Here is a 20,561-nt window from a genome sequence, read left to right as displayed (position 1 = left end):
AAGATTACTATGGTTACTAAAATAGGAAATCTCAGAAATACTATAAACAAATACAGCAATAAATGCTTTCGTGTAATCGTATGTTCTGGAAGAAATCATGATTTATACTGTAAGATAACTTTAACATATGTTCATTAAATATAAAAATAATCAAAATATTTTATAATATTTCAGTTGTCATAAAAGAGAAAATATTACAATATACTTAAATACGTTATACACGTTATCTAACGTATTCAGAAGATATAATTTGCATAACAAGTAAAAATATAAGTATGCATGAATTGGAAAATATATAGAAAAGCATAATATGAAACGACGTATTTTGAATTGCGTAAAAAAAATAGAAAATACGCGAACAAACGAGAAGCCGCCTAGTGCTAAGAATAAGCGCTGATTGGTCACGATACGATTGCTAGTAAATTCGAGTAGGGACTTGGACGCAAGAAAATTCGAAACGATTTGCGTCTGCGCATGTACAGTTCGAAAAATCTCGAAAAGCGCGCCACATCAAATATAAACCCCGGCTGACAGTATTGCGCAGTCAGTTGAAAACTGCAACTTGAAGTGCAAGGTTCGTACAACGTTCCGAGCTACTAACGAACGACTTTATACAAAACGAACGATTACTTCTCTTTGTGAGTGGTTTATAAAATAAGGATATCCAACGAGAGGTATGTATTCTAACTTTGTTTAATCTCATCAAAGTTTTCTAGTAATTTAAGCAATTTTTATCGTTTTATCACAAACTTGTTTTCCTTATTCTTCTTTCCATTGTTTTAAATAGTATTTATAATTCATTATCTATCCTTACGAAAAAAAGAAAATAAAAGTGAATACCTTTAGAGAGAGAAAACGTTGTAATTTGCAGGAATCAACGTAACGTTGATATAACGTATTATGGATATGTTTCGTGTATCTAAGAATAGATATTCTTGAAATGCGTAAAAACACGGTGCAATTCGATTGGTATACCAGCAAGTATATACATACTTACTTTTGACGTGACATACAATGCCTTATTTCTTTTTAGAACAGTACGAAGTATTTACGTTTGTATATGCTATTCTAACGTCGTCGTCGATGTTAATCTTTCTTATATCAATGTTACGTTCGATTCAAAATTCGTCGTTATTTTCAATTTCCAAATTTGTTTTGTGCTGAATATCTTTAAACTTGGTAATTTTCAACTTTTTTTCAATGAAATTGCTTCTGATGGCCACACGTTAGAAATTACGCATTTAACTTGTGCAGATCATCCGCATCGATATGGCACTGGTAACTAGAGATCTTTTCCGCAACTGGTGGAGGGATATGGATCGTTATCATCAAGAATTGGAAGAACACTTCAAACGTCTTAGCACCAGAGACGATTTTTGGAAATTCCCACCAATGCCATCCTTCAAGGAGTTCTTCCAGCCATGGAGGAACATGATAGAAGATTTGGAACATCAAGTTGGAGGTTCGACCACCGTTGAACGGGATGAAAACAAATATCAAGTGATTGTCGATGTACAGCAATTCGCACCAGAAGAAATCACTGTCAGAACGGACGATAAATCTATTACCATCGAGGGTAAACACGAAGAGAAAAAGGATCAACATGGTTACGTGTCAAGACATTTCGTGCGTCGATACGTATTACCACAAGGATACGATATCGGCCACGTTAAACCGAGTTTGTCGTCCGATGGTATTCTCACTGTCACTGCTCCGAGACTCTCTCTACCAGCACCTGGAGAAAGAATCGTACCAATCGAACGAAGTAACGCGCTAGCAATTAAGGCGTAAATAATAAATGATATTATCATTTTTCTTCTAATCGACACTCGTGTAATACATAGAAATTCATCATGAAACTTTTTCTTTAAGCTTGAAAAAATCGCACATATTGAAACAGTATGTCAGAGACATTTAAATGTAAAATTCAAAGTACAGTATCGCCCTAAATATATTCTTTATGTATACAATGTATTTATATTAATAAATACGTAATAGGTTACGTATCTAACATCTGATTTATTGCCTTGGTAAGATTGTATAAAAAGTAGTAACTAAGGTTTTTCAACGTATTGACACGTTTTTCGTAACTTATAATTGTAAATAGTAAAAATGTCAATATATTGAAATGTATAGGAACCGCGGACATAGAATCTATGAATATGTATGAAATACTATGAAAAAAAGGATTAAAACAAATATCATGAATTGAATTTCTATATAACGGCATCATTATACCGATATGTTTAATTAGTAATTTAACCGCACTATTGCGCAATTTAATTAATAATATCTACATTCTGTATGATTCAATATTACGAAATTTAATTGTACAATGTCCTGCCAAAAATTTGTCATGGACATTATATTTGTAACTATAGTTTAATATACACTCGTGTACACTATTGCACCTTTAATAAAAGTTTTTTTTTTTTTTCAGTAAATAAACGTTAAATACTGAAATAAGAAGATTCTTTATCATTAATCTATAACAATAATTTAATACTATATTTTAATAAAACAAAAATATTTACAAAGCACACATTGTATTGTGCAGTGTATTTATCACGACCTCTGTCAGTGAACAGATCCTTTTTGTAACTTTGGTAGCGTTAAAAAATTGTACCTTCAAATTTAAATAATTTAAATACCGCGTAATGTACTTTATTATTTATGTACTTTATAATAAGTTCAATTTTTACGAAGGACCTCGATTTTCTTCACTTTCCGAAAATGGTTGTTCATCCTGATCCTGAGGCGGCATTAATCCTTCTAAAATCGTCTCTTCCGGAGGAATCAAACCATGAATATGTCTAGTAGCATGTTCCTCTATGTGTGGAATATGTTCGTAAATCTCTTTTTCGACGTCCACTTTGTCTAGTTCAATTTGAATACGTCTTTTAAGTGGTCCTTCTATCGCATCCATTATCTGATACCTATAAAAAGATTATTCCTTTCTGAATAGCATTATGAATCGATGGATAAACACGCTAATCGTATACATAGAAGTGGATAAACATCGAGATCGAACCTTAAAAGGTTTGGTAATATATTAATGCTTGCTTCGATTAAGTAATCGACGGTACCAGCTCCATGCACTCTTGCTTGAATATTACCCAATTCAAGATCAAGACCTTCCATGTTCGGCTTTTGCCGAGTGTCCAGGGGCTGGCTTAATTTTACTTGAGCCCTGAAGTATTGTATAGTAAAGGAAACTACACCTGCTCTTGATAAAACACCACCAATCACGCTTATTTCCCAATGAGTCTTTCCTTCAATTTCTTGGGTACCAGCATCGATTGTTGCATACACCTTTAAATGGAAGCAACCAAACAATACTTATTAGAGATGCATCAACGCCTACAAATTAGATTACAGCAGAACCGAGATAATTACGGATTGTAAAATTAAAATTAATTAGCAAAGCCTGTTTACGATTTACGATGTACGACGTAATAACTGATGTAATCACGCTAATAAATAGGCACATTGTGTTGTGTTTACATAATATATCAACAAGTATCATTCGTGTCGCGCTATTCGCTCCCAATGCAGCTGTGATAGAAAAAGTTTGAAATTAAACTGTTTTGGAAATTATTAAAGCAAATTATTTACTGTTTTGTTCTGTATGCTTAAAGTAACGTTTCCCATTCGGTAAACGCTTCCCAGGCCAGTGATCCAAGTATGAGTCGACATCACTGTGAATATACCGACGGTCTGGCTATAATCCTTCACCTTGAACGGATCGTAGCCTTTTTCAGCTATTTGTCTGCGGATCTCGGTTATTAACATATCGAAGGGCGATATAGAATTCGGGAATTGCTGCGGTAATTGTGAGATCTGTTTGTTAGCTTCGCCCCTAAAATATTTGGAAATTTTGTAATCGTTTTTATCTGTAGCACATAACAATGTCAAATTAGATAATCTTTACCTAGCTTTCGTGTTTATTTCCTTTAATATGAAAGGTTTAATACTGTCAAAAATAAAGGTGCCTATAGAATTGATCATGCTTTGAAACACAGAGCCCAAGAAGCCCAAATTCTTGAAATCCATGTCTATCTTTTCAAATGTCAAATCCAAATCGATGTTTTGTGCTTGCAGTTTACCATCGTTGGCCACTTCCAGCCTGCCAAGTCCTTTTACGTACACTCCCGACAATTTCACAGTAAAATTACCAGCCGATCGTGATAGCCAAGAAGAGAGAGTATAGAATCCACGGATGTTCAGGTTTTTCATATATAAAGTCACTGAAATCTTTTGAAAGCATATCAAGATGAAAATCGATATTAATGCGTTTTTTTAGATTCGATGTAGTTGTAATCATGCAATTACTTTTCATTCGTTCTATAATATTCATGTGAACCAATTTAGCAAAGATTCTAGGATGGCTCGATCATGCGACGCGACGTATCTGTAATTAGTCACCGATGCGAAACGTTTTACATTACAGTCGTATAATTAGCATGTATTTTTTTTCGTAATGACAGACGTTCTTAGACGAAGCGATGGATATCTTTTTAAAGAAGAGTCGACGCATAAATAATTGTTCTTTAAATAACGAATGTTATAGACTAATGTTGTCATTTATTGACCGCTAGTCGGCATTGAAATAAATTTCCGCTTCACACTTCTAAAGCTTTCGTTTTCAAGATACCGTAAAATTTGTGAACTCATCGTCGTCGTGTTATAAGTAGTTCGCATGTTTACGACTTTTGCATCGAATATACACACACATATATATATATATAAATAAGCTTGAAAAAAATCTCACTTGCATCAAAGCCAGTTCTGATTCCATGTTTACTATCCGGAATTTTGATAAATCGTAAACATTCATTTGTTTGAAATTCATAGTATACATAGAAAACGAATGCTTCATATCCGGCACTGGCAAGGGATCGGGTATAGGCACACCAGGTAGACCTATCGGATCTTCTTGCTGATAGTGCTTTACAATCGCGCGAATATGATCCTCGAGTCGCTTCTCGCCAAGCGCTATTTGTGCTGTGGTATCATCTTTTCCTAGAAGGCGTTATCGCTTGAAGATTGAGTTAAATAATATGAACAATGGTGATTACGATTCGGTATACTAGGAGATCGGATCGATCCTACTAATACTGCGCGTAATAAAGATCATAATTATAAATCATAAATTAACAATCGATTTATCTCATAGTTATAAAACAAGTGAAAACTTCTGTTTCGTAAAATATGAAATCACTTACCGGTAGAATTTTGAACATCACATTGGCCTATTGTGATAAAAAAGGAAAAAAGAAGAAATAATTTTGGAAGATGCATTTCCGGTTTTGACATACGATCGAAATGAACGACCATGACGAAAAGTACCGACCAATATGATGTATAGTAGAGGAGGCCACGCACTCGACTGAGATGCGTCAATGAATTTAGTGAACGATATCTCTCGGGTCATTGAAGGGGCGAGGGTCAACCGCTTTATCTGACCCCCCTTGCCCCCTTCCTTGTTCTTGCGTTGTTTCCTCCTTAGCTTCTACATACACTGCTTCAACAATATCCGTATATTAACGTATACACAATATGCGTGTTTCATTAATAAAGCAACGCATGCAAATGTACGTTAAGAAACTTTGGTTTTTCAGAAAGCTAAATGCTATATGAAATTATCCGCAAAAATCCTGGAGAAAAAGACAAAAATATTTCATGGTTCCAGTAATAAATACATATTTTATATCTTCTAAACTGATTATTAATTTCATTAGATTCTATGAATCTATGATTCTTCGAACTGTAAATGAATAACTGACGTGAAAACTTATTTTCTTTTTTTGGTGGAGTGCAAATGTTTGTTTAATATGTATGTGTCAAGTTTATGTATGAAATGACAAAAGTAAAGAAGATAATGAAACTTGGAATTACTAGTAGTATTAAATAAAATTTATTTGTAATTACGCTTTATATCGTTCATTTCCTTTAATCACATATAATTAAGTAATTATAGTTAGAAGTAATTCTTGACGTCCAAGAAGCTTTTTCTTTTAGTTTCAATACTTAACCGATTAGTTTAACTGATTTTCAATACTTTGGATCTTAAAGTCTATATATAAAATTGAAATTGGATTTTTCTTTGTTATTTAGTTATTTTATTTGGTGTTTAATAAGTTAAGAACAATCATTTATTATTTATGTTTTACGTCTTTTCACTTAAATCGAATCGAATCGAATTGAATTATGAGAGGTACGAAGTTAGTAGTCAATAGTTCTTTCTCATACAAGATTGTCCAATAGTATTGGACGGTGTATTAGAGATTACACAACGCTGCAGTTGGTACGACTTATCAGTGTTGCACCATTCTTGTAGTTTTGAACAAGTTTGAATTTGTAGAATTTAACGTACTCTTCAACTATTGTGTGTCATTCTCACTTTTTGTGTGTTAATTGTATTTTCTTATCTTTTGATATGAGTGATATCGACGATAAATTAAGTAATTATGAAAGAGGTAAAATTAATGATCAGTGTGGATATTTAATTTTCTCTTTGTACCCTATATCATGTAAATGTCAAATCGAAAGTTGCAACACGAAATTGAACGTTGTAATAGTATTGTTATGGAATACATACCTAGATTTTAATTTTTTATTTAGAAGATAAAGTTTTACAGGGCCGGATATCCGTAAATCAGCAGATGAAATGGATGAACAACGTCATAAGACAGTTGCTTATGAATACCTCTGCCATTTAGAGGAAGCCAAGAAGTAAATATATTGCCAAGTTTTTAATAAATTGTTATTATTCTGCTTACTTAACAATGACTAAATATTTCTTATTTAATAGGTGGATGGAAGCATGTCTTAGAGAAACTTTACCACCAACAACTGAGTTAGAAGAGAATTTAAGAAATGGAGTGTATTTAGCAAAACTTGCTCATTTTATGGCACCTGAATCCTTGTCTGTTCATAAAATATATGACTCTGAACAAAAGCGCTATGCAGCAGTTGGTTTACAATTTAAACATACAGATAATATTAACCACTTTTTAAAGTGCTTAAAATCCATGCAGTTACCAATAGTACGTGTTTTTTTTTACATAAGATTAAATTATTACTAATGATTATATTTACTTAAAATAATAAGAATAATTTTTTAATAGACTTTTCAGCCAGAAACAACAGATATCTATGATAAAAAAAATATGCCTCGTGCAATATATTGTATTCATGCTCTGAGTAGTCATTTGTTTAAACTGGGCAAAGCTCCACAAATTCAAGACTTATATGGGAAAGTGAATTTTACTGGTACTTGTATGATTCTACTATACTGTGAAAAAATGCATGGAATTGATCATGTTATTTTGTTACCATTTCATTCTTTCTAGAGGAAGAAATAAATGCTGTTAGTAAGGAATTAAAGAAATATGGAATTCAAATGCCTTCGTTCCAAAAAATTGGCGGCTTGTTAGCAAATAGTCTGGAGATTGATGCAGCAACACTTCATGCTGCAGTAATAGCAGTCAATCAATCTATTACAGAAAAAGTATGGATGCCACTTTTATTTATAAAGTAATTTAAGTAATTTATAAAGTAATTTGAATAATTAATGAATGAATATTTCATTTTAAGGATAACGAAAAAATATTGACTGCTCTTCAAAATAAAGTAGTGCAGTTGAACAATATTATGCCTTGCTACTCTAAGGAATACACTGATGTTTTGTTTGAAGCAAAGGAATCTAAAGCACAAGCTATGCTTAATAGAGTAAGCAATGATTCTCCTAATCAAAATTTCTTTAGTTATATTTTTAATAAGTATTAATAATATAATTTTAACAGTCTCTTAATGATACTTATGTACCAGATGTATATGATGAATTATTAACTCAAGCAGAAATTCAAGGTCATATTAATTGTGTTAATGGTAAGTTGTAATGAGAATCATTATTTTCTAATTATTATTTTTTGAATTATGTTTCTCTTTCTAACTATGCACATCTTTTTTAGTTCAGTGTACTATGAAAAATATAATTCAGTCTATTCGTTATAAAGATAATAATTTTATGGATATATTAAAGAAGTCTACATTGTGTTTAAAAGTATGTTTTATCTTGACATTCTTATTAATATATTCGTTTATAATTCTTCTATTATCAGTGTTATTTTATTTTTTTCAGAATATCGTTCACGAGAATGCGCAATTGTATAAAGAACAACTAATGCAATTATTACAAAGCTCTGAATGGAATAATATATATTCAGAAAGCAATTATCATCATTGGAAGCAACTATTTCAGAAGGAAATTGATAAAGCAAATGAAACCGCACTTAAATCTCGGAAACGTTAGTATTGCATGACAAAGATTATCTTATTAAATGTAATTGCAATTCCAAATATTTTTCTTAACGCAGGTGAGGATTGTGTAAAGCTTTTAAATCTAATATTACAAAATGGTGTACGAAATGATTTCAATGAAGTTCTAAAAAGTCCTGATTTAGGATTGAGAGAAAAAATTGATGATTTTGCATTACCATTATATTATGAAGAGATGAAAATTGATCGTATTGAATCTCAGGTAAAAATAGAATACGTAAGATATAAAATAATGTAAAAAATTTATATTAATAAAAATAATATCCTTAATAGAACGACCTTTCATATAGTGATATTGTAGCCAGTACGCGTGTTTTATCAACGATTGCAGAAATTAGTAAAGCTGTAGACACGGGAAATCCAGATTTAGTTTATCAAGCATTGACAAACCCAGATTGCCATGTTTCTGTGAGTTTACATTTTTATGATTATAACTGTAATGAGTAATTATTTTTGTGTATATATACATATATATATACATATCATATCTTAGGAATTAGATCAAGGGTCTAAAGTAAAGTATTATAGAGCATTAGCAGCAGTTCGATGTAAAAAGCAGGCAGCTGATGAAGAATGTCCTTTATTAACATATATCGATATTCAAGACTGTATTGATACTGTTAATCAGCAGTGCCAAATTGATGATGAAGGTATATTTTGTGTAAACTGTGTACATCTATGTAAATTATACAATATTTTTAATTTTTTAATGTTTTGACAGTAATACAAGTTCTACGTCAATTAAACTCTGCTGTCGTAGAAAACAACCGAAATGCTATTATAACTGCTTTAAAAAATTCTAGTTTAAAATTACAAACTCCTGTTTCACCAGAAGATGTATCTCTTTATTTGAAATTATTTAAAAAACGCCTCGAAGAAAAACATATTGATGGTTCCGAATTGTGGCTAGAAGATGTAGAAAATGTAACAAAAGTTGTTAATACAGAATCTGCAGACGTTAAAAATGGTACAATGCATGCATATTTTATTTATTTATTATTATGCTTATAGTGCTTTAATAATATTTTTCGTTTTTTTTTTGCAGTCTGTACATTTTTATCACACATTAATATTGGATTAGAGCGAAATGATGTGTTATTTACACTTCAAAGCCTTCAAAAATTTGGTATTAAAATACCAGAGGAATATAAAGCAAACTGTTATAAAACCTTATACAATTCAAAAAATATGAAGGTATAATTGTATAGTGAACTATATATTTAATGCAGAATGTAATTTAATGACTTTCTTCCATATTTCAGAGTAAAAAATATAATTGCGAACTTGTTCGTTATGTTACTCGTAAAAATAATGAATCCTATTTAGATTTAAAAAACTACAGTTATACTTGGGATTGTCCAAAAAATATGACGGAGACATTTTATATTGATATGGAAGACATAAAAGTATTGTACAACTAAAAGATTTAAGCCATTTAAACCAAAAAAATGTTAAAAGATATATCTGTTCGTTATTTCCAGGAATTAATAAAAAGTATTAGTGCAAGAGAATACGAAAAGTGTAAAATAAATAATCAGATAATCTGGTTCCAAGCTTATGCCCGTGGATATTTATTGAGAAAAAAACTTTCTAATAGGTTTACATATTTTTATAATAATGTAGATAAAATTATTCGAATCCAAGCTTGGTGGAGAAGTGTAGTACAGCGTAAACAATATATGAAATTACTAGAAGATAAAAAGAAATATAATGAAAAAGAATCCCAAAATACGTCTTTGAAAGTGGAAACTAAATATGCAAACATATTGGATTATTATAGAAAACATGTAAATGATCCATTTCTTTTTTGTTACAACTTTATATATGATGTATTAAGAGTTGTATTAGTTTATTTAATATATTATATTTTTTAGGAAGAAAAAATTATAAAAATACAAGCCTTGTGGCGGAGTCGTGCCGAAAGACATGCTTTCCGTTCACTGTTATATAAGGAAAAACCACCATTTCCTGTAGTTCGTCATTTTTCTGCGATTTTAAATTTTAACGCAGAGGATTATGACAAAGACTTACAGTTACAAGTATAAGTGTTTAATATTATAACAATAGTTCAATTATTTATATTCTATAGTGAATTTACTGTTGCAGAATTTAAAACTCGAAGTTGTGCAAAGTATACGACACAACCAGGTTTTATCCCAACAATTGGATAGTATGGATATAAAAATTGGTTTACTTATACAAAATAGAATTACGCTACAAGTAATGTTTGAAATAAAAAAATATATTGAATTTAGACTTGATTAAAAATATATCTACAAGACTATAAATTTTAGGATGTTGTAGCCCATGGAAAGAACTTAGAAACTCTTACAAAGCAAAAGCATTCCAACAGAGATCAAAGAAGCTCTTTATCAGATGGTGTTATTTCACACAAAGGCTTAAAATCATTAACTAAAGAAGGTCGAAAAATGTTGGAAGGATATCAACATTTGTTTTATGCACTGCAAACTAATCCAAAATACTTATCAAAACTTTTATTCCTCTTACCTCAAAGTAAAACAAATAAGTTTCTCCAAAATGTAATTTTAACATTGTTTAACTTTGGATCAAATATTAGAGAAGAATATTTGTTATTAAAATTATTTGGGAGTGCATTACAAGAAGAAATCAGGTATAGTGACCATTACATAAAAATATGATATGAATATAAGTCAAATGTAAAATAACTAATAATAAAATTTAATATATAGATGTAAATTTCAAAAACCATCTGAAGTCGTTACCGGAAACCCTCTTGTCTTGAAAATGGCAGTAAATTATGCACGGCAATTAAATGGCCAAAGAGCTTTGAGGCAAATTGTTGGGCCAATTATTGAAAAAATTTTAGCCGATCGTACATTAAGTATAGAAACGAATCCCGTTGATATTTATAAGTGCTGGCGTAATCAGTTAGAAATGGAAACAGGAGAAACATTGTAAGTTTAAAGCAAATATGTAAGTCAATGTTGTTTTATAATCATTTTGTTCAACAGGAATTTGCCTTATACGGTAACACAAGAACAAGCTTTAGATTATGAGCAAGTACGAATTAGATTAAATAAAGGAATAGAATTATTGCAAAGTACTGTTTTAGAATTTTTAACTAAAATAACTGAATCACGAGATTTAATACCATATGGAATGTTATATATGGCCAAAATTTTAAATGACTCCTTAACTGAAAAATTCCCAAATGCTCCTGAAAAAGATATTTTGAAAGTAGTGGGAAATTTGATTTATTATCATTTTATAAATGCAGCTATTGTAGCTCCAGATGCTTTCGATATAATTACATTACCAATTGATAGATCATTATCAAATGATCAACGAAGAAATTTAGCGAGTATTGCAAAAATATTACAATTTGCTGCTTCTAAGAAAGGGGTAATTACATTCATTTTAATAATCATAATCTTTAGAACTAAACAAAAGACACACATTTTACATAAATTTTTGTTTTAGTTTGGTGAAGAGGCCACACATCTAGTTTGTTTGAATCCATTTATAATTGAATGCCATGAAAAGTTTAAAAAATTCTTCCATTATTGTTGTCAAATTGAAGATCTAGAAGAACATTTTTGTATACACGAATATACGGAAGCCACGCTCATTCAGAAACCTGAGATTTATATTTCTTTACAAGTAAATGAAATGTAATAATCACACAAAAATCAGAAATTTCCCATTATTAATCTTTTTAATTATATTACTTACAGGAAATTTGTGACACTCATTGTCTTATGTTAGATTATCAAGATCAGATAGCATCAGATCCAATGGATTCCTTACATGATTTATTGGATGATTTAGGTCCTGCGCCAACTGTTGCATCTTTACTTGGAATCTGTAAGAAATAATTTATTATCATTCATTTTATTTAATTGAGCCTAATATATTATATTACAATTATTTATTAGCTGATGTTGTTTGTGAAACGAATTTAACACGCTTTGGGAAAATGGAAGTATGTCTGGTACTCACGAATAAATTTCAAGTACCAGAAGACGAAGACGCTAGTTTGAACAGGCTCTTCATAAAAACGAAAGAATTATTGGTTTCTGTACTGCAGTTCTTAAAAGGTCAAACATTAGTTAAAGCTCTAGAAGTTCCTGTATGTTCTCCTGTACGAAAAAACTTACACGACCTAAAATGCTCCAGCTTATCGCCTACTTTAACTACTATTCATAAGAGGTATAGTAATGAAACAAATTATTAATTATTAAACAAAAAAAAAATAAAAATTTATTTACAGTTCATCCTTGAATGATTGTAAGCTTCAGTTACGGGCGTATCTTAATAAACTCGAACTTGACGGATGGGTCAGTCGAAACGATGGGTATCAAAATATTATAACTGCAGTGGCCAAAGATCTTTGTAATAAAGGAAAATATCGAATTATTCGGAATAAAGAATTACAGACTTTACGAACAACTAAACAAAGACTGGAAGAAAAAAGCAAATATTACCAAGAACAAGTAGAGTACTATAATGAATATATACAACGATGTTTGGAGAATCTACACACAGGCAAAGGGTATGTATATAATTTTTCCTTACATTTTATACTTATAATGGATACAAATTGTTTACAGATCTTTGCAAGCATTTAAAGCCAATCAAAAAAATAATCACATTAAATTAAGATCTAAAATGACACTGAAATATTCTGCGGCCAAACTACAAGAAAAAGGAGTACTGTTAGAAATTGATGGACTCCCACAATCGCAGTTTAAAAATGTAATTTTTGAAATAAGTCCAACAGAACATAGTGGTCTTTTCAGCGTGCGTTGTAAATTTATGGGAGTAGAAATGGAAAAGATTGACATCGACATACAAAAGTTACTTGAGTTACAGTTTGAAGGTGCACCAATTATGGATATGTTTGGTAAAGCAAAAGTTAATGTAAATTTGCTGTTGTATTTATTAAATCGAAAATTTTATGGTAAAACTTGAAAAGAAGAGAGGATTAAATTATGTTACATATATAGCTATATTAATATGAAAATTACGCACTTGTGCAATGTCCTCTTGCAATTATGAGCTTTTAAACAAAGATTTGTCACGTATTAATTCCTTATAGTTCGTGAAAGTTTTAGATTTGATTTACAAAATTCACAATTACCGTATAACAATTTTTAAAATATGATTAATATTTGTAAATAATTATATTTAGAAGAATCTGACCTTTTAATACAAGATTTCGTGGTATGCATGTATCTATTATTGTGAATGACCAGTATAACATAATAAGGTATAGAACAATTTTACGAGATCTTACTAATTTATATATAATGTAAAACTTGCCTGCAATGACTCAATTGCTTTTAATTTCATGTAATAAGATATATTTAACAATAATACACAAAGAAGTCTATAGAACAAAAGCTTTTAAATATGATTAGAAATCTTAGAAGAGAGATATTTTTTAAATTTTATAAAAATAAGTAAACTAACGGTAGTAAATATCACCTATTGCTAAGATAATACTCTTTTTAAATTTATTTGTATAATTAAACCTAATTCCATCGATGTGTACCACTCATCATTTTGTCCCTCATTTTTATAATGGATGTATTGAGTAATTGTATATATATATATATCTTATACGAATATAAATATTTTTACGTTGCACCGTTAAAATAAGATAAGGCATATTCTCAGAAATCTTTTAATGAGAGCAATAGGTTGTCTATTATTACCAATATGTTTTATAATGCTATACATGTAATTTATATCATCCTTTAAATATTAGACAACCTAGTGTTCTTGTGCATTTTATAAAATCTAAAATCAAATCGTTTGAACACAAATTTTGACATTTCTATCATATGCGTGTTAGAGATACAATAAATTCTATTTTATAAAATATACTACATAAAGGCCTGTTTAGTGGATATTGGCAAAAAAGCCTGCACATTTAAACTGAAAAATATAAAACAAACTAAAAAATCATACATCAATATAACTTTTGTATAGAGTTGGTTATATACTGTATTAAATCTTCACATACTATGAGCTTGCATATTTTGTTATCAAATATCATCGAAGAGTATCTAAAATAAAACAAAATATCAAGAACAGTTGTTGAAGCATAAATGTTTTTACTTTTATTACGTTTTTGTTTTGTTACAGAGTATATGAGAGCAATTTAATTTTTGATATTATTACATTAAAATACATGTACGTGCGTGTAAGAAAATTTCAAATTTTAAATTTGATATCTGTAGAACAAAAGTTTATTTTATCTCATATAGGTCATATTATACATACATATTATCTAGATATAGTATGCAAGCTTGTATCGTGCACTTGGTAATATGTTAGTACACAATTCTTTTCCGCTTGTAATTATAAGACATTAGTAATTACAAAACGTAGAATAAACCATCCGCATTTATCTCACGCGCATTGTATTATAAATATTTATTTTTTTTTTTTTACATATTCGTTTTTCTCAAAGTTTTACTTTTACTCAACTTTATTATACAAATCTGCCTTTACATAACTTACGTGACAGATGCTAACATCCAGGTACTATGTCACGAGGTATCTTGAAAGACATTTTTATAACTTATGGAGCATAAAATGTCTGTAATATCAGATTGAAAAGTTCTTTTTCTCTTTCATCGAATGAAATATTTCGTACTTTTAATATAATTGATTATGTGCAAGCAATACAGTTCATTAAAGCCTCCACGAAGCAGGCCATAAAGTGCATTTCATGTATTATTAACTGTGTATTACATATATCACCATATTATTAACTTTGATAATAAATAGCATAATAATATTAATTTTTCTTAATAAATGTTGGTTCTTTTCTAAATATGTGCACACATTGGGACACAACATTTGATACAGTATATTCAGTAACTGTTATCGTTTGTTTAAGATATTAACAAAATTTCTAAATTTCTGTTGGGCATCTGTCATCTGTGCTAATGTTTCCTCCATCATATTGCGTAATTTTGATAAATCCGGCATTTTATCGCATGATTCAATATTTAATAATTCTGTAAAGAATTGCTCCCAAGCAGCTTTTTTAGCATACCTGTATTTTTAAGTAAATCTTTAATGTATCATACCCTTTACAACTTTATAATTAAAAAATACTTTTGTTTAAATATAAATACCTTGGTATTTTCGATGTGATAAACCAACGACCACCAATATTCGAAACTCTCATATAATTACCAAATAATAAGCAATGGCTTGTCGCTGCTAAACAATACAGATCAGTCTGATACGTCCACGGTTTTCCAGTTTGCATTTCGATACACGTAAAATCTTCTGTTTTTATGACCTGAGTAAATGTCGTTTTTTCTGGTAAAAGACTCATATCTATACTACATCCAAAATCTATTAACTGTATCGTCGGCCTTACATCTTCCGTCGGTCTAAAATTACATTTATAAATGTAATACGATAGATTTGTTTCATAAAATATAAATATATCATGTAAATATACATACAAACGCATTAAAAGAAAATTGTCTGGCTTAATGTCTCCGTGGATTATTTGACATTTGTGTAAATATTCCACAATTTGCAATATTTCAATCGTGAAAAATATAGCCAAATGTTCTAACAATGGTTTTCCCGTGGTAATTTTTATTTGATTTGTTACTGCTAATAATGTTCCAAATCTGGAATATTCTGAAACTAATACACTACTATTATTCGCGACGTATGCCATCGAGACATCCATAAATCCACGTAACTAGAAAAAGAATTATTATTTATTATTTATTAAAGTCGTTATTTATGAATACTATAAATAAATATTTTACCATATGTGGGTTAGTAAGACGATTTTTTATTTCTCTAGTGATATAAAACTCCCAAACCCAAGCAGGTTTTTGAGTTTTCAGGGCTACTATTTGACCTGTTTGCAAATTCACTGCTTTGAATACTGTACCGTACGTTCCCTTTCCAAGGCACTTTCCCAAATCGTACGCTTCAGTACCTAAATACGTAAAACAAGTAAAGGTAATAAGTATCGAAACAACGAAAAAATGTTTCCATCTGATGTTTTTAAATTGAAATACACTAACCAAGCGTAATCATAGTAGAAGGCACAAGCTTATTCAAGTTAATATTTAATCTCACATATCCCTCTGCATGATATGGCTGAGGAAATTTTATTTTTTTTAAAAGACCAGTTATTAAATTTCTATCGAAAGGATTTATATTTCCCGAAGGTAATTGGAAAGTTTCTTCCTCAGCTTCTTCCATTGGTTCGTGGTGCTCTTCGCATTCCATTGTATCAACTTTTTCTTTTTGTTCTATTTCGTTAAGTTTAAAATTAATTGATTTTCGTAGATCACAATTCTTCTTAATTTCAGAAGTAATTTGATCCACGTTACGTTGTACCGTACGCGGACTTTGAGCGTGCACAGCTTGAATTTGGGTTTGTAATTTTTGTTCGTAAGGTTGGTTTGCAGAAAGAGTAACATCTTTTATTTCATCTTCTCCACCTTGTTAGATAAAAAATCTTCCTTCATATACAAAGAATGTTACAATAAATAAAAAAATGTTAATATATTTGATTAAAATACCTCTAGTAATACTTTGTTCTTTTATAGGAACCAGATCTTCTTTTGTTAATGTAAAGCCCAATACAGTATTTCTTGTATGGGTACTGCTGCTAGAACTGCTTGAAATATATTCTCTAGTAGATTCTAGTATGACACTCAACTTGTCTTCAGTTTCTCCATTTGGTGCTTCTGAAGAGCTGTAAATGATATATGAAATAAATATAAATTGGAATGCTGTTGTACTAATTAATTATGTAATTAAAAAGTCGCATACGGTAGAGGTGCAGCACACTGATTTGAATATTGTGAAGTTCCTTCTGCTACTTTGTAAGACTGCCTAAATTGATTAGTCATAGGTGTAGAACTTGTTAATTGTGTATTAAATGCTTCTGTGTAACAAGTATCATTATTTCCCGTCAATGGACTAATACCAAGACTTTCGTCAATATATAAGTTATTTTCATCTGGTGCTTTTGGCGTCATATTTTCTTCTAGTGGTCCATTATAATCAACGACGATAGCATTTTCTTTATCTTCGGCACTTTCAAGATATTTAATATCTCTACGATTCATTCCTGGAGACTTTATATACGGTAATTCAGGTGGCATCCTGTATGGTTTGCTAGTTTCAATGTCTAATTCGTTATATGGGGGATAATGAAGCTGCTTTTGAGGCTCTACATTTTGTTGTATTAGGGTAGATTCTAGCTGTGAAGGATACTGCTGATAAGCAATGTCATTGGGCATTATGGTGCCATAAACTTGTTGAATATGTTGTATGTGTTGATGTGCTTGGTGTGGCTGATGGTGAAGATGTTGATTATGTGAAGGTTGATGTTGCTGAGGATGAGATTGATGATGTTGAATCTGACTATGAGACTGCAAGTGCGAGACATGGGGAAGAGTATGATGATGAGAAATCACGTGAGCCTGTTGATGTGCTTGAATTAATTGTTGATGATGCTGTGGATGATGCAGTCGGGAATGAGGTTGTTGAACTTGTTGCTCGTGTACTTGTTGCTGTAATTAATTATTTTAAGGATTAGTATAATAGCTTCCTACATATAAAAATCTTTCTTTATATATAACTAATATTATACCTGCATTTGATATTGGTATGTATTATGTAATCCGGGATTACTATAAGAGTTTTGATGTTCTTGATTAGGATAACTTTGATGAGCAGAATAATTCTGGTGATTCTCTTGATCATTATAAGGTTGTATGTTATATCCCGAATGATGTTTGCTATTTGACATTGCATGCTGCGTCATTGAACTATCCATATGTATATCAAAAGATAATTTGGTCTTGGCATCTGAAATTCTAGGTGTCATAGGGGCACGAAAATTAGGCGTTGTAGGTACTGTATCCGGAGAGCGCCACATGTCTTGTACGACTGACATTGCTTCTTTCGTATTAACCGTAAGGCTTTGTCCGAGTAAATGTTCTTCAGGCTCAGTATTTAATGATGATGTATGATGTTGATGCATAAAACTAGATTGTAATTTTCGTTGCGAATTCAATTCTGCTTCCATTCTCTGCGCTTCGAGTCTTTCTGCTTCGATTCTTTCGGCTTCGATTCTTTCTGCTTCTAATCGTTCTAATTCACGTTGTTCTGCCTTACGCCTTTGAGTTTCTAATGCTTGATTTTCAGCTTCATACTGCTGTCTTTGGAGTTCTTGTTGTTCAGCTTGAAGTCTCTGTCTATCCAACTCAAGTTGTTCGGCTTCCCTAAGTTGTTGTTCTACTTTCCTTTGTCTTTCTGTTAACTCTTGTTGTTCAAATTCTTGCCTCTGTCTTTGCAATTCTTGTAAAGATACATTGTGTCTCTGATGTTCAGATTCAAAACTTTTATGCTGAACTTGATGATTAGTTCCTCTTATATCTGACACATCATGCTTTTTATCTAAAGTTTGTGCTCTATAAAATATTGATCACAATTATTCAAAATAATTTTATCATCTAAATAGTTATTAACAAAAATAAATTACCTTTGTAAATACAACTGGGCTCTTACTTCCTCCATACTTTGATCCATATTATTAGCATAAACTAATTCTTTGGGATAATGTGGCCTTAATATAATATTTGGATTTGGAGGATCTGGCACAAATACAGGCACAGTTAAATGCTCTGGGTATTTGCTACCATCAAAAAAATATGTATGGTTTGGAAATAATCTTAGATTGTTTGCATCAAAATCATCTGGTTGATCCTCGTGAACTAAGATTTAAATAACAATAAAATGGATTAAAAAAGCGATTTTACACATTAGTAATATTATTTTGTTGTAAATAAAATTGCACCTTTGAAAGCTAACTTTGTACTAGATGTCATTAATGGATATCGTCTACCTCCACCATTCCATGGGCCAGGTTTAATTGTATTTTCTTTATGTACTGTATCTTCTACTGGTACATGATCTAATATACTTGAATTTTTCATTTCAGCTGGCATATCATCCTATAGAAATATCTCGATGTATTTCTACACTACCGTATTTTGAATATCTTAATATTTTTATACCTGATATACTTGTATCCTGGAATTCGGCCGATTATGATGCATCGTCGATGAAATTTGTGGAACTGTACCAGGAAAGTGTTCGCGTACTCGATGTCCAGTACGTATACTACTAATTCTTTTCCCAGCTTTTATTGCTTTTAAAGAACTAAAAGCCTGACGTTGTTCTAGCAATGATACTTCGTTACGATCATCCGTACGTCCTAATGTTTTACGCGCAACTGCGAGTTGGAAGTTCCTACAATGGATGAAATGCATGTTATTGTGTTAATAATTTTGTTAGTATTTGTATGTTTTGTAATTAATACTTGTGCGCATAATCTAATTCGTCCTGTGGTTCTGCTAAAGCAGATAAACCCATTAAATAAACTTCATCGGCACGTTTGTAATCTTCTATCTGTTCTAATTCAAAAGCCCATGCTCTGTACATATCTGCAACCATAGTCCCAATTCCATTGTTATGCAAAAGTTGATACAATTCTAATGGATTTTTTTGCATACTTATCTGCAACCAAATGCTTATTTTATAAAATAACAAGAGAGACATTTCTTTAACACAAAATATGTTTTAAATATCTTACATAATTAATCCAAAGACGTATATATCTACGATCTTGATGATATTTGGTCTCTTTTTCAAATATAGCTAAACATTGTTGCAAAAGTTTTCCAATATGTGACTCGTGCCCACTTTTTGGGTAACTTTGTTCCACCCAAAGTATATATTCATACCAACTTTCTAAAGGATCATCTCCTTCATAATTTTTTATTGCATCTTCATACATCCTAAAAATATAACATGAAATTACTATTTCAGGATATAATGAGATAATCATGATAAATCATAGAAAAACTTTACATTGAAAACTAATAATTTAATCATAATTCAATAAAAGGAATTGTTAACTGTTAAACTCACTGTTTTTCTTGTAAGAGTAATTGTTGAACATCTGCATCCTCTTGTGCCCTTAATGCAGTTCCTAGCTGTGCAGCATTTCGTCCATAACGCAATGGTTGAATATTTTCTTTACAAAGTGCAATAACTGTAGCAGGATCCATTCTTAATTCTATAATTTCTTAATTAAATCACCTTATATTCTAAAAACAAAAAAATTGAAATAATAAAAAGTTGATAGATTATTTTGTAAATGTCTG

General features: G+C 30.7%; 4 protein-coding genes across 8 annotated transcripts in view; 2 read left to right on the top strand and 2 right to left on the bottom strand.

Moving 5' to 3' along the window:
• The first annotated feature begins 1,269 nt into the window (after positions 1–1,269).
• On the top strand, positions 1,270–2,006 carry LOC126919281 (protein lethal(2)essential for life-like). Its single transcript, XM_050728263.1, has one exon. It carries the CDS (start codon positions 1,270–1,272, stop codon positions 1,789–1,791), a length of 522 nt encoding a protein of 173 aa, XP_050584220.1. The 3' UTR covers positions 1,792–2,006.
• LOC126919248 (uncharacterized) lies at positions 1,389–5,425 on the bottom strand. Its single transcript, XM_050728184.1, has 6 exons — positions 5,226–5,425; positions 4,772–5,022; positions 3,932–4,254; positions 3,616–3,859; positions 3,032–3,312; positions 1,389–2,936 (listed from the first exon to the last, which is right to left on the bottom strand). The coding sequence occupies exons 1-6, from the start codon at positions 5,335–5,337 to the stop codon at positions 2,699–2,701; spliced, it is 1,449 nt and encodes a 482-aa protein (XP_050584141.1). The 5' UTR covers positions 5,338–5,425; the 3' UTR covers positions 1,389–2,698.
• Positions 5,426–6,342: 917 nt separating this feature from the next.
• Positions 6,343–15,151, top strand: LOC126919202 (ras GTPase-activating-like protein IQGAP1). 2 transcript variants are annotated; one of them, XM_050728018.1, is made up of 26 exons: positions 6,343–6,479; positions 6,642–6,735; positions 6,815–7,049; positions 7,131–7,275; positions 7,356–7,513; positions 7,600–7,734; positions 7,809–7,893; positions 7,977–8,068; positions 8,147–8,312; positions 8,382–8,545; positions 8,617–8,751; positions 8,837–8,993; positions 9,065–9,310; positions 9,389–9,537; positions 9,606–9,749; positions 9,825–10,130; positions 10,218–10,382; positions 10,450–10,563; positions 10,638–10,975; positions 11,055–11,279; positions 11,337–11,727; positions 11,806–11,985; positions 12,060–12,189; positions 12,261–12,534; positions 12,596–12,877; positions 12,936–15,151. In XM_050728018.1, exons 1-26 carry the CDS (start codon positions 6,440–6,442, stop codon positions 13,294–13,296), a joined length of 4,911 nt encoding a protein of 1,636 aa, XP_050583975.1. In that variant the 5' UTR covers positions 6,343–6,439; the 3' UTR covers positions 13,297–15,151. The 2 variants fall into 2 exon arrangements, with proteins under 2 accessions (XP_050583975.1, XP_050583976.1); XM_050728019.1 differs by having other exon boundaries at positions 6,362–6,479; positions 6,634–6,735.
• LOC126919205 (serine/threonine-protein kinase pakA-like) overlaps positions 14,766–20,561 on the bottom strand; it is a 6,494-nt gene continuing 698 nt past the window's right edge. For all 4 annotated transcript variants that reach the window (XM_050728029.1, XM_050728027.1, XM_050728028.1 and 1 more), the window contains exons 2-15: positions 20,326–20,504; positions 19,988–20,192; positions 19,715–19,911; positions 19,410–19,644; positions 19,190–19,346; positions 18,875–19,106; positions 17,981–18,803; positions 17,155–17,900; positions 16,902–17,077; positions 16,398–16,820; positions 16,134–16,309; positions 15,816–16,063; positions 15,477–15,740; positions 14,766–15,394 (exon numbers count right to left, since the gene is read on the bottom strand). In XM_050728029.1, the coding sequence (XP_050583986.1) occupies positions 15,220–15,394; positions 15,477–15,740; positions 15,816–16,063; positions 16,134–16,309; positions 16,398–16,820; positions 16,902–17,077; positions 17,155–17,900; positions 17,981–18,803; positions 18,875–19,106; positions 19,190–19,346; positions 19,410–19,644; positions 19,715–19,911; positions 19,988–20,192; positions 20,326–20,465 (4,197 nt within the window). In that variant the 5' untranslated portion in view covers positions 20,466–20,504 and the 3' untranslated portion in view covers positions 14,766–15,219. The remainder of the gene's footprint in view (positions 15,395–15,476; positions 15,741–15,815; positions 16,064–16,133; positions 16,310–16,397; positions 16,821–16,901; positions 17,078–17,154; positions 17,901–17,980; positions 18,804–18,874; positions 19,107–19,189; positions 19,347–19,409; positions 19,645–19,714; positions 19,912–19,987; positions 20,193–20,325; positions 20,505–20,561) is intronic.

The sequence above is a fragment of the Bombus affinis genome, chromosome 8 (assembly GCF_024516045.1).
Source record: "Bombus affinis isolate iyBomAffi1 chromosome 8, iyBomAffi1.2, whole genome shotgun sequence".
Lineage (NCBI taxonomy): Eukaryota > Metazoa > Arthropoda > Insecta > Hymenoptera > Apidae > Bombus > Bombus affinis.
Note: the sequence above shows the minus strand (reverse complement) of the source record. Positions and strands in the feature narration are given on the sequence as shown.

Coding starts and splice junctions, on each gene's coding strand:
- LOC126919248 (XM_050728184.1), bottom strand. CDS start 5,337: ATGGTCGTTCATTTCGATCGTATGTCAAAACCGGAAATGCATCTTCCA. Junction 3,313..3,615: donor TAAGCATACAGAACAAAACA/GTAAATAATTTG, acceptor TTCCATTTAAAG/GTGTATGCAACAATCGATGC. Junction 2,937..3,031: donor ATATTACCAAACCTTTTAAG/GTTCGATCTCGA, acceptor ATCTTTTTATAG/GTATCAGATAATGGATGCGA.
- LOC126919202 (XM_050728018.1), top strand. CDS start 6,440: ATGAGTGATATCGACGATAAATTAAGTAATTATGAAAGAG. Junction 8,313..8,381: donor CGCACTTAAATCTCGGAAAC/GTTAGTATTGCA, acceptor TTCTTAACGCAG/GTGAGGATTGTGTAAAGCTT. Junction 10,976..11,054: donor GCATTACAAGAAGAAATCAG/GTATAGTGACCA, acceptor TTTAATATATAG/ATGTAAATTTCAAAAACCAT.
- LOC126919281 (XM_050728263.1), top strand. CDS start 1,270: ATGGCACTGGTAACTAGAGATCTTTTCCGCAACTGGTGGAGGGATATG.